Source organism: Hirundo rustica, chromosome 3 (genome assembly GCF_015227805.2).
Source record: "Hirundo rustica isolate bHirRus1 chromosome 3, bHirRus1.pri.v3, whole genome shotgun sequence".
NCBI classification, from domain to species: Eukaryota; Metazoa; Chordata; class Aves; order Passeriformes; family Hirundinidae; genus Hirundo; species Hirundo rustica.
The window spans coordinates 61,304,383-61,317,710 of NC_053452.1; the positions used below are offsets into that span (position 1 = coordinate 61,304,383).

General features: G+C 38.1%; 1 protein-coding gene across 5 annotated transcripts in view; it reads left to right on the top strand.

Annotated features, from left to right (window-relative positions):
• The window catches only part of ARHGAP18 (Rho GTPase activating protein 18), a 95,393-nt gene extending 84,270 nt beyond the window's left edge, over positions 1-11,123 (top strand). For all 5 annotated transcript variants that reach the window (XM_040060134.1, XM_040060133.1, XM_040060136.1 and 2 more), the window contains exons 13-15: positions 5,046-5,170; positions 6,280-6,341; positions 8,772-11,123. In XM_040060134.1, the coding sequence (XP_039916068.1) occupies positions 5,046-5,170; positions 6,280-6,341; positions 8,772-8,863 (279 nt within the window). In that variant the 3' untranslated portion in view covers positions 8,864-11,123. The remainder of the gene's footprint in view (positions 1-5,045; positions 5,171-6,279; positions 6,342-8,771) is intronic.
• Positions 11,124-13,328: the final 2,205 nt, after the last annotated feature.

A 13,328-nucleotide genomic window follows, 5' to 3' on the forward strand; every position in this document is an offset into this window, starting at 1 on the left:
TCTACAGGAGTTCCAAAACCACTGAATTCTTTTTCCCAGTCTTTAGCTAGAACACGCATAACTTGCCCAACCCAAGGAACTCCAAAGGATGAAACGAACATGAAAAACTGATGAAGTGCTTCTTATGCAGCTATTGTCCAAGTGGCTACTGCCAGCTTACTCCAGTGTACATAACCCACAGTTCAGGATCTCTCCTTTAGGTAACTGGCTTCTGCCATACCCATCGGTGACATCAAGGCATAAGTTTCAGTGTAACACTCTTCACCCATTCTTTAAAATACAAAAGTCTTGTGGCAATTGTAGTGTTAACTTTTCCCTTGTAGTTCAGAAAGATTTTAGTTCAGCTGTTCCCACTGACATCAAAACTTTAAAAATACATCTCGTGCATGTTGAAATTGTTGATAATTTTTAGAATTACGATTTTTTGGAAACTTTTTAGCCTGTGCAATATAGTACCTTAGTTATAAAGCATTTGAAGTATATTATTCCAAAATTAGTTTAAATACACAAACATGTAATACCAAATACGTGTATTCTGATACCATGATGAAAACGTATCAGATTTGGGTAGTGTGGGAATCTCATATTTGGGTGGTATGAAAGTTCCCCCTTGTGGTTTGGAGTCACAGTGAAGATTCTGGTGAGGTAGAGTCATCTTGTGGTCGCTGGTAGAAATGCAGTGCTCTGAGCAGTCTGGTTTTCTTACCAAGTGTGTGCATGTCAAACTGTTACCAAAAACAAGCTTGTCGTATTCTTATAGATGTATTTTTTAAGCTTTTAAGCCAAAGCAAATAGAATGTGGCAAATGAATGTGTTATGTATCCAGAATCTGCTGGAGACTTATATTTCAGTGTTCCTACCTCATTTTGTATGCAATATTTGACACATACCTTAATGTCCAAAATTAATTAATTCCCCAGGCATCACTTTGCCTTACTTTCGTATCTGTCTATATGAAGGAATCTTTACACAGAATGACTTACATATCATTTGGAAATAAAGCTAATTAAACACTGGAATTTGTTTTTCCTGCTCTAATAAGAAAAGAATTCTTTGAATTCAATTCACTTAAGTTGATGTGATGACACTTAATGCTGCCATCCTGTGTTCAACATCAAAATAACAGCAGATACACTGAAAAAAGTAAATGCTGTTTCAAGTTCAGCTATTAGATTTTTTTTTATAATTCAGTGCAAAGATATGTCTTCCTAATCCACTGGGGGGTTAGGACTGAGGTCTTTTGGAGTAAATTATGCCTTTCTTATCCACTGGGGAGATAGAACTGAAGCCTCGTGTAATATTCTTACTCAGATGTAAGTGTAAAGTTACTATTCAATAATTTTCTCTAAGCCCTAGAATTCTAGCCCTAGAATTGGAGATTTTCATCAAAATCAAATGGTAAATTTTTTTTACAAATCCTTCATGTTTATTGCAACCATTCAGTAATTTTGGGTGCTTGAGAACATATGACTCTTAAAATCATATTCACAAATTGATAAGGTTTCATTGTGAATGACATTTTTCAGGTAAAAAAAAAAGTCTGTTTCAGGAAAATTTATTGGTTTGGGTTTTCCTTCTCCCCAGTTTTCAATTTATACTGCTTTAATTTAAAAATGAGGTGACTTTTCCTGGGCAGTTCTAGAACTATATTTCACTATCAGGTGGCAAGTGAGGCAGCCAGACTTGTGGTGAATTTCCCACTCCAGTGAAACCGTCTTGAAACTTTCAACACCTAATTACCTTGTCTGCTGCTGAATAAAAGCTGAGGACAGGTTTCTATTTTCTAATGCTTGCTGTGGCACCCTACGTGATTGAGCATAGACGGACAGAAACTGAGTCACTTCCATATTCTCCAGAAATAACTCGGTATCTGCATCTCATTTGGATAAAATTTCATCTTAGCTCTGATGAGGCTTCTCTATCAGTCACATTTCTCCTTTTGAGGCAGAGGTTAAAAAGCATTTACTGCAAACTTCAGGTGAGATCTGTGTACAGTGTTGAGCATGGTTAATATTAGAGGGCTTGTGAGAGTTAATTGCCTTTTGGGATACCTATGCATACCTAAGGCCCCAAGTCAGTGTTGGGGATTAAGTCTTCATGTTGGTGTTGGGCTGAGTAATGCTCTAGACAGGCAAAGAAAGATGCCCTCAGGACTGGAAATTTACCTACTGCCTTTAGCCACATTAATGCCATCTGTCATTGTATTCCTCTGTATGGTGCAGTTGTTCCAAAAAAGGGAGTTACCATGTGGGCAGCACAACCCGATGCACTGGGCTGAGCCACTGCAGGTTATAAAAACCATTGTACCCCACGGCCCTTCTGTTTGTACGATCTCTTTGAATTTACACAGAGTAATCTTTCTGCTATTCCTGCTGAATGTGTCACTCACTGCCAAATCATTTACTAAAAAAAATTGCTACCTGCTAAATCATTTCTCTGTGTATGGTTTTTTAGTTTTTTTGTCCCAGACTAGGTGCAATATTTTGCAGCCCAAAGAGAACAACTGCTTTGCATTTCTTTGCCTTCCATGTAGCAAGAACCTTTTGAAAATCAATTTCGTTCTTCAAAACGTTCGTGCCCCATACCTGCTTGGTATACTTTGCACCTTTAATATGTATAATGTTCCTTCGTTAGTGAAAATATGGCATAGTTACATTTCTGTCTGCACCTAGAGTGAAAAATATTTAAGTGGGTCGTGAAAAATGTATTAGAAAACCTGGGAGACACCCACCCCAGATTCTGTAGCCAGGAGCTGCTCTGTGATATATAGATTGCCTCTGAAAAAGAGGGGTTTGGAGAGGATTAGTACCTCACAGATGACAGCTGTGCCTGCTGCAGACTAAATGTTGTAGGCCAATGTATTTTCCATCATGTAAGCAATGTGCCATCTTCAGTTCTTTTAATAATACAAGTACCTAACTCAGTGTTCTGAATGGGACCTGAGAGGGCCTGAGAGGCAGGGGAGGAAACTTGCAAACTGAGTAGCACAGGTGACCCAACCCTTCAGTGTGTTGTCAGCCCTTTCTTGGGTATTTTGAACTGTGCTGTGCAGAGAATAGGTCTTTCTGTCATTCAGCTCTTAGAGGTTTCACGCCACATTTTCTTTCCCACCAACTTGCATGGTGTAGGCTAGGGGTTGCTCAGGTCCTGTTCTCTCTATAGGTTGACAGCATGAGCATATTCTGTGGAGCTGAGCATGATTTCTCCTGAAAATGCAGGTGGCGAAAGTGGCAAAATGCATTAATTAGCTGGACTAATAATGATTCTCTGTGAATAAATAAAGCAATTATTCTGTTTGATCTGTCACCATAATGTTGCGGCTCTGTGGACATTTCTTGTTCTTTCTCTCATATACTCAAAGCAGACTGCTTTTTAAATAATTTATCATATGCCTGCTGTGTAACAGCAAAAAAAGTTATCCAGCTGAAAGCTGGAGAAACTCCACTAAAATCAACTGAGACAAAATGATAAAGAACTGTATACAAAAATGAAAGCTAGTTTAAATTTACCAATTAGAATTTGATGGAAGACCAGTTAGGGACAGCTATAAATAATCATTTCATCCTTAAAAATTTGATTTCTTTTCGCCAGGATCCCAAAAGTTTGGAAGGAGGCAAAATATTTTTAAGCAGGATTTACTACCTAGCAGATGGCTATGGAAACTGTTTCCATAGGTGGAGGCCTTAAAGAACAGATTTGATAAATTTAGAGATAAATCTAGGGGAAATCTCATAGAGGTCTCTTGCAATCTTATGAATCTTTGATTGCACAATTACTGCGTAGCAAATTCTCAACAGGATGATTCTTACTGCTTTAGACAGAAAGAGTTATGATGTCTAGTATTTTTAAATCGATAAATAATACAACTGGACACAAAAGGATTGTTTGGGTAAAATTGCTTACCATAACTTATCATTTGTGTAGTAATGAGCCTTCAGCTTTTTCAGGAAGCTGTTCTGATCCTGCTCATGTTTTTACTTGTTCTATGCTTGTTTAACTCTGATGGTTTCAGAGAAGCTGTTCTAGATTCACAGGTGCCCAGATTTATTCATTGATTATGGAAGAAAAAATGTTCAGCCTTGCAGCTGGGTAAATGGAGGGGCGTGGGGTGGGAAAGGAGGAGTGAACTGTCTTAATCAACCTTGAGTACAGAGACTCTTACTTTCTTTTCCTATCAAAATTTGTATGTTTGGGTAAATGATAATGTAATAGGAATAGAAAAAATTTCCAGAAACAGAAATTAGGACCTTATTCACAAATAAATTATGCCTTTTGTAACTACAAATGTCACATACCTGCAAGTTGAACAGAAAAGCTGTCCGTTGTCCTCCTTCTCTGTGGCTAATATGATTAATATTCATCATCAAGGACTTGTGGGTTGAAATAAAATATGAATCCATGATATAGTCAGACTATTATATAGGGCTGGTTGGCTAGCTGAATATACTCTGGACAATAAGAAATAGGGAGAAAAACCTACAGTAGTGAATGTCTGTTTTTAAAAAATGAAATTTACAAAAAGGGAAGAAGAATCCTTTAAAGTAGACTGATCCATGAGTATTTTGTATTTTGTTGGTTTTTCTGAGTTGTTTGTTTGTTTGTTTGTTTTGTTTTGTTTTGTTTGTTTTTTTTGGCAGGAAGTCCAGATTAAATGGAACTGGACAGGTTTCTTCCAGAAGTTTTAGCACAGGGTTGATGCGGGGGCGTTGCCTGGTTTTCATGCCTGCAGCAAGAATTTTCTATATCAGTATCACATGCTTCTTATCATACCAAAGTGTGTTCTTAATATAGCATAATTGTTATTGTTATTCTTAACATCTTTGAAAAATAATTAAACACTACTGTTCCTTTGTTCTGAAGTTCTCCCTGTTAAAAAGAGCTTTGAAGGTCAGATGTAATTTACTGAACTGCTGCGTAGTTATGCTATGTTTGTAGAGAAGTGTAGTAGATAGTGCAGAGCACTGTACTTATTCCATACTGTATTTGAGAAGCTCATCAAAGCCAGCTGCTAGCAGCTTTGTTCCACCACTCTTATTGCTTTGCAGACTGATGTTCCTCAGGGAGTGATACGGGTGCAAGCGCCTCATCTTTCCAAAGTTTCCATGGCAATACAGCTGACAGAAGAACTGAAAGCTGGTGATATAGTAGCCAGGTTTCTCAGCCAGAAAAGGTATAAACACATCTTTGTTTCGTTATTGTGTGGGGAGAAGTGTCTCTTCATTTATTATATTGAGAAAAAAGTTTTGAAATACTCAAAGTCCAGGTCAGTTCATGAACTTCTTGCCTGAATTTAGCCATCAAAATACACACTTGTGGAATTAATGCTTTTAAATGTCATTAAATCTCAGGAAGCCTTCAGGAATACGAGTGCTGTTAGTAAAAATTTAGTTGCTATTTAATCTGATGGGTCAGGAATAATTTTGTAATTTTCTGGGGACAAGTCAGAAGGGAATTCCAAAAAAATAGAGGAATGAGGAGAGAAGAAAGAAACTATTTTTTTAAATAATGCATTTATGTATAACAGTATAATAGATATTGGAGTATAGTGGTGTGCAAACGTCATATACATGAAATGATTTAAAACAAAAGCTACATTTTAGTCATTCAAATCCGTTTACAAAGGGAGAAATTTTAATCAATCTTTTGGAAAAAAGAAAAAAATTAACACATGTTCATCATATCTAACTCTTCAGCTAAAGCAATAATATGGTACTCCAGTTGAGATTAAAAAGGTGCTTTTTCCTAAATGCTGTTTTTAGAGTTTTACATCATTGTCAGAGAGTTATTTTCTGGCTGGGATTTAGCATATATTGTAATAGAATCCCTTTGTAATACAGGGACTTTATTCTTCCACTGTCTTTTACTTCTTTTAGTTTCAGTACAATTAAATCCAGCAAGAATGTTTCTCCCACCCAACATTAAGGCTTTTTCTGAAATACGGTGTTTTTGAGGGAAATACTTATTTTTGCAGCAGCAGTAAAAGAAAAACTAGAGGGTAAATATCAAGCTGCTTGCTAATAACAATGAAATTCTTTCCTAAAACCTGCAGTTTCTACCTTATTTTACTTTTTCTGGTGTATTGCAAATTTGCAGGACTGTTCATTTGCACTATCATGCAAGGGTATTCTTGTTCACTGATTGTGTCAGTAAGCGTACACACAAAAGATTTGTGATGGGTGCAGTGCTGACCTTAATTAGCATTACCTTCTCCTAGACATGTCTAGGTGGCGGATCCACAAGCACCTTCATAACGCATTTATTGTTTTCTGTTCCCCACAGTGGAAATGTCCAAACACTCAAGAAAGAAGAGGTCTTTCTTTATGAAATAGGAGGAAATATTGGTAAGAATGGCTTCTGAAGAACTTGTTTTGCTAGGATAGGATTCCTTGGCACATTGTCCATGGGCTTCGCTGTGGTTGCATTTTTATTCACATCCCTCATTCTCCCTGACACTAAGGCAGACAGTTAACCTTGTGGAGAAGGCAGCAGAGATGTTGGTTTGATCATTATATTAGTAATATCTTTTTATCTGTCCTAGAAGAAGTTGGCAGCTGTAAAAGATGTTCCTGATATGTACGTACAGTGAATAAGCACAGAAAGATTGGATACAAAGGTGCTTGAAGTTCATCTTATTCATCTCTTTGTATTGGAGCATAATAAGTGAACTTACAGTCCTTCGTGTTCTGCATTTGAGTGTTACTTGCAGGTTCTTTTGGGGAGAAGAAAATACTCAGACAGAAAGATGACCATGTGATAAAATTTTCCAGCAGTTAGTCATTCGTGCTCTGCTTATTCCAGACCCTTCTGATTAAAGTAAATAGCAGATCAGCAAAGTTAATGCCAAGGATAATTTTGAACACAGTTCTGAAGTTTTCTCCCTTGAATGCATGAGTATTTTTGCAGTAGAAATCAGTTTCTAGTCACAGTATTTTTCATATGCTCAGGAAAAAAAAGAGAGAACTAGAAAGCAATAGTAGAATTTTTCTTTTATTCTAATCACTGTAAGTCAATTTTTTTGCTTGTTTGTCTAAATCAAAAGACTTAATTAAAAATAGCACTTACCTGTGTTTCCTGCAACAGGTATGTTTTAGTGGTTTTATTAAGTCTGGTAAATAAGTTACCAAGATAGTTGGGTGCCAGACGAATGTATTACATGTTCTCTTGCAAATCCAGTATCTACATACATTTCCTATGTCTGTTAAAGCAGGTTGCAATCCGAGACATAAGACTTTTGTAAAGGAGAGGAATATCTTGTTTATTCTACAGAGGTGTAGTCGTTGCAGGAAAAAAGATTTTGTAGCAGAATTCCAGAGAATGAAACAGAATGAAACTGGAACAACTTACTGTTACTTTAAACATATGACAGAAGTTGTATTTCCCTTAGAGGAAGTGCAGATTTGTTTTGTTTTGTTGTGACATGCATTAGAATGCTTAGATGTTTTCCCCGCCTGAATGGTTTACTTCCAGAGAATTTCAACTTTAATCAGTCCTTAATAGTCAGTCCTTATTAATACTCTCAGTTGAGGGAAGAGAAACTCCCTGCCTTTAACCTGCTGTACAGGTTTAAGAAAAGCTTTTCCCTCTGTCTCTCTTCCCGATGTGCCTGGCTCATGTGGAAGGAGCCCAAAACAAGAAGACTCGAGGGGCTCATGACACACTGATCCTTACTCTTATGCTCATAATTGTAACAGGTGCAATGCTGTGGTCTTTTTCCTTAGCAGATGCAGCTGCTGAAGTCTGCAGACATTTTAGTAGTCAATACACTGTAGGACTTCAGGGCACTCAGTGGGACTTCTGCAACTGTTTGTGCCTGGGACTGGCCCTATAGGGACATGGCAAAATACTGTCCCCATGCTCTCACTGCCTGAACGTGCTGCACTGTGCAGAGAAGACAAATTTCAGCAACATGGGCAGTACTGGTCACAGAGGTTGGGGTTAAAATCCTAGAGAGAACAGATGGAGACTGTGCCTGGTTGAGCAGGGAGTCTTGCCTTCTTGCCTGCTCTGTGCAGGGAGTCCAGAGAGCTGGCAGATAAACTCAGCTGCAACGTTCCAGCCTTCTGCTTGTGTTTGCTTGTGTCAGGAGTGAAAGTACTGGAAATGTCTGTCTGGCACGAGCCATCCACCCAAACCAATTGCATAGTGGAGTAGAAAAGGAGTTGTGGTGTAGAGCTGCAAATGCATGAAATAATGCTTTGCCTGTAGGGGAATTGGAAGAATGTGCAGATCTTGATGGATCAGCCCATACTATTTTCATCATAGATACTACACATAAATTAATTGTCTGTAGTGCACCAAGAACAGTGTACTACTTTCCCCTCCTAGGACAGCAGCTATTACAAGTGCTATGCAGAACAGCTGACTTAAGAGGATGAGGACAGAGAGTAACATCTTCTTAGCAAGGAAAAACCTTGCACAAACGTAGCATTTAATAAGGGGGAAATAACCCTGACATTTTAATAGGCTTCTATGCAAATATGAATGTAGTGTTTGGATATAATAATGAGAGGATCAGGACATTGCTTCATTTTTACTTGCAGAAGGGAGTCAAGAATCTGACCTAGAATGTGTCACAGAGGTAGAGCAGCCCCTTCTCTCCTTCCTTCCTTCTTCCTCTTGTCCCCTTCCTCTTCAAGGAAGGGTAAGAGCACCTCCAGCTTTTATGTGCACTGTCCTTTGTTAAATGTACTGTAAAACACTAGCAGGAACTTTGGAAATTGTTTCCTTTCTCTTTTGGTACTGGTGTAACCACATGTCTTCTCTGTTTCTAGGAGAACGCTGCCTTGATGATGATACCTACATGAAGGACCTATACCAGCTCAACCCAAATGCTGAGTGGGTTATAAAACCCAAGCAGAGCTAAGATCACAGCTAATGACAAAAACTCCAGCCTATGGACTTAACATTGTACGGCTGAATGTTTCAAAGGCATAGTGTGTCCTTTCAACATTCAGCCATTATGTATATTAATAGGACTTTATCCAGTTCAAAAAAAAAACAAAACAAAAACGTGAGGGTGACCCAAAAATTATAACCAGTAAACTTTCAGTTTTTCTTGCAGCAAAATTTAGGAGATAGCAGTTTTCCTAGTCATGTTTGAAACGAGCATAAGTACCTTATATATTTCATATATAAGTACCTTAAATATTTTAATGGCACTAACTACCTCCCATCTGGTAGGTCTGGTTTAAGAAGAATTTATTTTTTGAACAGGTGTTTAAACTCTTTATATTAGAGATCTACAGTCTGTTTGTGTAGCATTTTGTGTTCTTTTCAATGCTAGTACAGTAGAGAACCAAATCCTGTTCAGCACTTCTGAATGGTACAGTATTAAAAATACCTAACCCAGTCATATGAATTTCCCAAATAAGTGTGAATTTCACAGGAAAAAACTGCAATGCAATGTATTTTGTTTTTGGAAGTCCTAATTTAAAGTTTGATGAAAACTATTTAAAAACAACTGTGAAAATGCTTTCTATGCAGCTTTTTTGCTAGATCTTCTAAATATTTTTATTTTTGCTCCAGTTGATTGTGCTCTTGAGATTATTTAAAAAAAAAGGAAAGAAAAAACAAAGAAAAGATCACATGACAAAGTGAGTCTTTTTAAAGCTCACTTCTCTTGGCATTGTCCTTTCTGGTATATTGTCATGCATTAGAAAAACCTTTTAGGTTTTTCAGCAGTGATGTGCAGCCATGTTACACACACTGATTTCAGGTTTTTTGGACATCTGATAGACTGAGTTTTGTGAACTGCCAAAACTTTTCTATTACTAGCATAATAAAAACTTTAAGGAAAATAAAAATAATGGGAAGGAAACTGTAGTCTAAATTTCATAGGTAGCAAACCACTAAACCTTTCACTCAAAAACCGTGTAAGGGTCTACTGTGGGTATTACCTACCATCAGCTATATATCTGGTCTATCCTGGACGAGGCTAGAAATCAAATTCTGATTTCCCTGATGCTGACAGAGGCTATCTAAACCACTTCAAAAATTACTGGTCCAACAGAGGACTATTGCAAATCCATCCATTTACAGGAAAGGACTGAAAGCTCCCCATGGAATTCACTGATAATGAATTAAAGACTGAGAAGGCTCGTTGCAACACAAAGAGCTGTGGCCTGGAGCTCCAGAGCCCCAGTCCCACAGCAACACTTTGGGCTCACTAGCTTGTGTACCACTTTGCAATTTATTTGTAAACTAGCTCAGCTGTGCTCAAGTGCTCACACCTGCGTGCTGACTACCTGAAGTAACTACTGTGAAATTATATCCTTGGAATGAAAATCTTTCAATGCACACAGAGATTAATATTGACCTCATAGGGAATATTCTACATACAATCAAGGACTGAAATAATTTTTTTTACATGATCAAAGCTGATTAAAGGACCTTTTTGCTGAGCTTTGGACATGGGCTCTGTGTTGACAAAGTAACCACTGGAACTCTCCCTTTTATATACAAGCAGTGAAATAGAACTCTGAAAGGTCATAGAAAAATTAGACATCCATTGATTAGTTTTCCACAGCATATGAACAATTTTGGGGCCATGTGTATTTATTATTTCTTAAAGGCTGTCTTCATATGAAGAGGAAGCACTGCACTGGTTTGTTCTGAAAAGCAGAATGAGTAAAAGGCGAAATTGTTCTAATGTGATTGTACTGCCCTCAATGCTCAATCTAGTTGGGTATTCCCTCGTGGTATAGCACTGTGCCACTATGGGCAGATCCTCTAAGACAAATTACTTTGTCTGTAGAACAAACTCCCTGTTCTTCGAATGTAAGGAAGAGTAGCAAAACAATAAAAATGCTTAGGTAAACATTTATGAACCTAATGTAATAAATATAAGGGGTTTTTTTGACATGTAATACAAAATAATATGTGTTTTCTTAATGCATTATAGTTCTGTAAAAGATTACTTGTTACTGGAACTCTAGGTGTTCTTTTAATCAGGAGCAAAGTGCAGATAACAGGAACAGCTGTTCCTAACAGTTTCAGTATAAAATTGCAACCAACCTGTGGTTATGATCTCTTAAATAACTTTGTTTTTGGTTTAGTGCCATTGTTTTGTTTTGTTTTTAATTTAAAAAAAGTTCTTTTATAATTAAATGGTTTTTTCTGACTTCTTTTCTCATTCAAATTCTTATATTTGTGCATAAAATGCACCCAGAAGATACTAAGTGATGATTATTTTGTGACTTTACCCTTCACAACTTTGTAGAGAGCTTGTAGCATTGTGTATGATTGATAAGTTAAAGTCCTGCATAATGAATACCTGCTGGAAAAAGAAATAACTGGCTAGAAGTTCAGAATTTCGCTGCAATTGCAATACACCTTTGCTAAATCTGTAATATTACAATTACTGGGTACCTGCAAAGGAACAGGAGACTTCTCAGTGCTCATTGAAAATATTGGCTCTTAATTCCTCATAATTAAGTAATTAAATTAGGGCACAAGTGGGAAGTCCAAAATGAATTGAGGTAAGCTGATAAGAATCTTTTATAATTGAAAAGACAATGCCGCGTTATTTGTTTATTTGGGGTGATTTGCCAGGCCACCATTGTTTGACACCATTGTTTGGGAAGTGCATATGGCGGGAGTTTTTTCATCCAGCTGACAGATTAATGCTGTGTGCAACCCTGTGCAGGCAGAGCAGCAGGGACTGGGGAGGGGAAGGAGTGGGAAAGCAGGTGATGGTCCCTCTTACCACTGCCTGGATGTTGTGGAGCGTGTAAGGATGGTTTTGTGCTCAAAAACCCTCTGGTGAAGGAGGGGAAAGGTCCCCAGTGCTTGTATGAGGTGTAGACACCTTTCTCACACTGCCTATTCTTCAAAGATTGCAAAGTTTGCACTCATTTTCTATAGCCTCCTGTTCTCCCCTGCCTTGTGCGAAGCACACGCACCATCCCTGGGTATCCATGGGTGCCAGGAGGAAAGGTGTCATCCCCACCAACGGCCCCCTGTGTGAGCAGCAGCTAGACACGTTTATCTCATGGTGCAAGTCAACAAGTGTTGACTCAGCATTCCACTGAGATTTCAAAAAGACTAGAGAGCGGGAAAATGAATGGATGTGGATGTGTTGTAAACATTGGCTGAATTTCTATCAGGCCTTTCACTAAGCAGTGGAAAGACTGAGATGAATTCAAGGATAAAGAGATGCACTTTTTGGCAGTGAGTACCAACAAAGAAGGAAATGTTTGAGATGGCCTGCTCGAAACTTTTCCCAGCCCATTATTTCTTTGTCAGACATTCTTAAAAGCAATGTAACTTTCAAATAAAACACTCCCTTCCTAAGTATTGAATTAAATTGTGGCAGCAAGCTAACTTGGCCAAAGATTGCTAAAGAAATTATTTCCTTGGTATCACACTTAAATGCATCTTAGGATTAGTTCTCTGCTGTGCTTCTGTCTTTAAAAGGTTGCAGCCATTCAAAAAGTATAAAATGTGTATGTGCTAATCTTACAGCAATTCTTTTTTTTTGTTTGTTTTAATGTAAAACAGTGCTTTAAAGATATTTATACTACTGTTTGTGTTTGCACACAGACCACATCTGAGGTAGGGAAGTACCTATCATGGTCATTTAACAGATGGGAAAAGTGTTCATAAATGGCTGGCTTCTGGGTATAAGGGGTGAAATTAATCTGATTTGGTTAGAAATCAAATATGATCCTCCAACAATTGCTTTAAAAACCTGCTATATTGCCAGTAACAGCAGTATAGCAATCAGAAGTATGGCTTCAGGGGATTCTTTTAATAAATACAATGCTGTAATTTTTAGCCTGATTTCCAAAGCAAATTTATCTGGGGTAATCTTGCTACCTTGTGTGTGTCTTCCCCTAATTACTTTTGAGTCTGTTGGCAGACTTTAGTAATTTTTGGCAAATGCAGTGGGAGGGAAGGCGTGTGTCAAAAAATAATTAAGCTTCTACAAGTGTGATAAAACTAGGTAGTAGGAGTCCTTTGTTCAGTGGGGAGATGACAGCATAAGCTCCACTTTTACTTAGGCACCAGAAGTGTGAGAGAAGCCATACACATGCTCTGGCCATGGAGAAAGGCTGTGCTTGGAGCTCACAGCCAGCCAGTGGGATTTGGCATCAGGCCTTTGGAGGCCTGAGAAAGCACTTGGTTGTGTTGCCTCCTCCTTTCTGAATCTTTGTTGACTTGATGTGAGTGATTATTGCTGAAGCTGCAGTTGTTCTCCTGGGCTGGCTTTTGGGATGCAGCCTCTCTGCATCTCCTGGTTAGTACGACTCATGCCCGTACCCTCTCTATGGACTGAGCACCTTTTCAGCCGCATTGATGAAGGTGAGGAGGCATTGATGCAGGTGAGG